The sequence below is a fragment of the Limulus polyphemus genome, unplaced genomic scaffold (assembly GCF_000517525.1).
Source record: "Limulus polyphemus unplaced genomic scaffold, Limulus_polyphemus-2.1.2 Scaffold2667, whole genome shotgun sequence".
Lineage (NCBI taxonomy): Eukaryota > Metazoa > Arthropoda > Merostomata > Xiphosura > Limulidae > Limulus > Limulus polyphemus.
Window position 1 is genome coordinate 41,187 of NW_013668277.1, and position 3,572 is coordinate 44,758.

At 34.7% G+C, this 3,572-nt stretch overlaps 1 protein-coding gene across 1 annotated transcript in view; it reads left to right on the forward strand.

Annotated features, from left to right (window-relative positions):
• The window catches only part of LOC106467573 (NADP-dependent malic enzyme-like), a 28,588-nt gene that overhangs the window by 11,017 nt on the left and 13,999 nt on the right, over positions 1–3,572 (forward strand). Inside the window, exon 3 of the mRNA XM_013927932.2 lies at positions 1,237–1,361. Within this exon, the coding sequence (XP_013783386.1) occupies positions 1,237–1,361 (125 nt within the window). The remainder of the gene's footprint in view (positions 1–1,236; positions 1,362–3,572) is intronic.

Genomic DNA, 3,572 nt, shown 5'->3' on the forward strand with positions numbered 1-3,572 from the left:
TATGGAGGCTGTTTATGATAACATAATAAACTTGCAGTTATAAATTATACAAGCGATTTACCGCTTAGCTCACCCTCACGCAGCCAGTCAAACTCTTCATCACACACAAAACAGCATAACAGACCTTGCATGTTTTCCTTTTAAAATCCTTTTCTGTCTACCACTACAGTCAAACAATTATGTTTCTCATATTGCATCATACTCCCCTATTCAGCTTTTTATTTTAGCTTCGCTCATATTGCCTTTAACACACACGCGCGCGCATGCATGAATCAAATGTCAAACAGTGAAAAAGTGGATCTCTGTAACAGTAGACTTAGCTGTTATCAGTTTTTGTTCACTTATTTGTATGATAGCGCAGCGATTGAGACGACTACGTGTAGAATAACAGAAGTTATCACTGGGTTTCTTCGTTTTTATTTTTTACTAATCAACCTGCCTTTTAACAGATTTTTAGAGAATTCCCTTTCTTATTTACACTTGAGAAAAAGTTATTATTATTAGTCAAATCCAATTGTTTTAGTTCTGTTACTTAAATGAGTTCTTTACTAATGACACAAAGAGTGGAATAAGGCATCACACACAGGTTTTAACAAGGTATTTTTGCCTATTTAAAAGATCCCCAAATATTTTTTTCATGACTACCTCTGTATTTGTCCCCAGTGGAACAGCGGTATGTCTGTGGACTTACAATGCTAGAAATCGGGTTTCGATACCCATGGTGGGCAGATCACAGATAGCCCATTGTGTACCTTTGTGCTTAACTTCAAACAAACCTATTTTAAAAAAAAAGCCTCCCCGTTTTAAATTTTGGTTATATTTATTGTACGATTTAATACTAGATGTTGAACTGTTATTACACGTATTCTTTAGTTTAATTATGCTTTCTGTTGCGTCTAAACTCATACGTAGAGTGATGGGTGAGGTGGCTATCAATGTTTGTACGTCACAAGCCGAGCACAACGTAACGTGTATGGTGTTACGTATGGGATACGCGACATTGAATGGTTCTGTATTTATCATCTCGTTTCATGGTTATTACTACATAATTGTGTTCCTCAATCAATACATATAATTAAGCAGACATAACACTTTCACATGAATATGTGTGAGATATATATAGTAAAGATATAACAGATATTCAGTAAAGATATACATTGAAGAGGGGAACTTGTAAATAGTTTGTCATTAGCAGATGATAAAGACTCAATAATTGTATATCGTCTCTTTCAACAGGACTACAATCAAAACCTTTTCTTCAAAGTCCTGATGGAACATACAGACAAACTTATGCCTATTGTTTATACACCCACAGTAGGACTAGTTTGCATCAAGTATAGCCTAATATTCCAGCGTCCAAGGTAAGCAAAGTTAAGACATCTGAATATGTATAACTTAGCAGCCAAGTGCATTAAATACATAGGTTGTAAGTAAATTTTCTTGTTGAAGACTACATAGATTGACAAACAGTTATATATTGATTTTTACTAAATAACAAGCCACTCATAAACTTCCCTCAAAAAAGAATAGTTATATTGGAACATTACAATAGACAGCAACAAAACCAGTATCAAGCATTCCTAGCCATTTGCTGCCCAAGGAAAAATATTCTTGTACGTAGTAAGTTCGAAGGCTTATAAAGCCCAAAATCAGGTTTAGATACCCGCGGTGAGTAACAACAAATAGCCGATCTTGTAGTTTTATGCTTAATATCAAACAGGGGCGTGTCCACCGTGGGGGCATATGGTTGGTAGACTGATATTGGAGAGCTCTACCCCATCTGGACTATAGGCTTTTAAGATTTTTAACTTCACTACATTATAGCTCCCACTGAGTCGAAAATTTTAATTTATTTTACCCTCAAACTAACTCTTTACTTTCTTATGCCCCTCAAATAAAATAAAATTCTGGAAACCTCACTTATAACAAATTGCCTAAAAATCCCCAAACAAAGGATCAGTTGTGCTTTCTCCTGTATCGGAGTAGTCTGAATCTGTTTTCTTCCTACTCTAGGGGCTTCTGCTTCTAAAATAAATATAGCACACAACTCCTGTCTCTGGCATACTGTCTTTATTATAATTCCATATTACTTCTTAACTGCTTTTAAGAGTTTTAAAGAATTCGAAATACCAAAGAGGGATTGATTTTCTGGAGCCAAGCTAAGTGTAGGTACTGTTGTTCCAAGGATAAGACACGCTTCTGAGAAAGTGTGGTCTTAAGTTCTTCCGAGTGTTTAAGAATTCGAAATATAGAGTTATGATAATAAAAAAAAAAATAGTGCCCTGATGATAAAGGGGCTGTTAAATTTACTTTATAAGGTATGCGTATTAATAATAAACGCCAATTATCATTCAAAAATGTAACAATATGAGCTTTTTTGTTTCTTTTTAATGTATGGCCTGATTCTATATGCACCCTCTCCAGAGGCTAACCAGCTTCTTTTCCTTCTGTAGGGCTGTTCTACATATTTTCCCATGTGAGGGTCGTGCTATATAATTTGATACTGTGTGTAATTTCGCCGATATTTAAGTGTTTGTAGTTTAAGTATATATCACGACACAGAAAACACTAGTTCACGTAAAAAAGATAATTATTTAAAACATGAAACTTTTATTTAGAAGTAGCAGTATCGAAGTACGACATCTGTTAAACAAGAATCCAACCGAACCACAAAGAAATTCTGCCAAAACTCCTCTATTTTAAGGAGCATTGTAGGATTATTAATGTTGGAGATGGCTTGAATAGGTAATGAAGAAAAATTTTAATATAAGTTTAACATAACAGCAAATGTACAACGTTTCGACAAGGTTTTGTTATCATCAGGTACAAGTAATTTACACTGACATATATATAGTATTGAACAAAGAGGTCGCATGACCGGATACTGTTGCAAAACTTAGAAGAGGTGTCTTGGCACCCCAGGGTGTTGGTTTAGAGTAGGGTTGTTTTGTTCAATTAAGATGGATTCCTAGACTTTTCGTTTGTTTATGTTGGGTTCTTTGTTTAAAATGACTGTTTTTAATAGGTATACAATGTTTTTTTGAGTTGCAATGGTGAAAAACATAGGACGGTTTTTTTATTGTGCCCTGTCAATCTGGTATCCAATTTTCTTCCTGTTTCTCTGATGTAGAATTCTGGGCAGTTATTGTATGTTATTTTGTAAATGACGTTGGTATTGTGTGATTCTAAATAATTTTTGTTTAGTAACGATTTTAATTTAGGGCCGGGTTTTTGTGGGAATTTGACGTTGACAGGAATATTGTGTTAAATGGCTAGTTTTGTTCAAGTGTGGATAATTCTTGAGCTGGTTTCACGAACAAAAGGTAAACTCCAGTGTAATGTACTGTTGTTGGGTTTGTTAGTATCAATTTTGTTCGTGAGTTGAGGTTTGTTGTGGGGAATGTTGGAGAGTTTTTCAACAATAGCTGGTGGGAATTTATTGGTGTGAATAAAGGAATGCTTTATGTGGTTAATATCTTCATTTATGTAGTCCGTTCAACAGGGTTTTGTGGCTGTGTTTATGAGGTTTGTAAGTGTATTGATTTTTTGTGTGATACCTCTTCTAAGTTTTG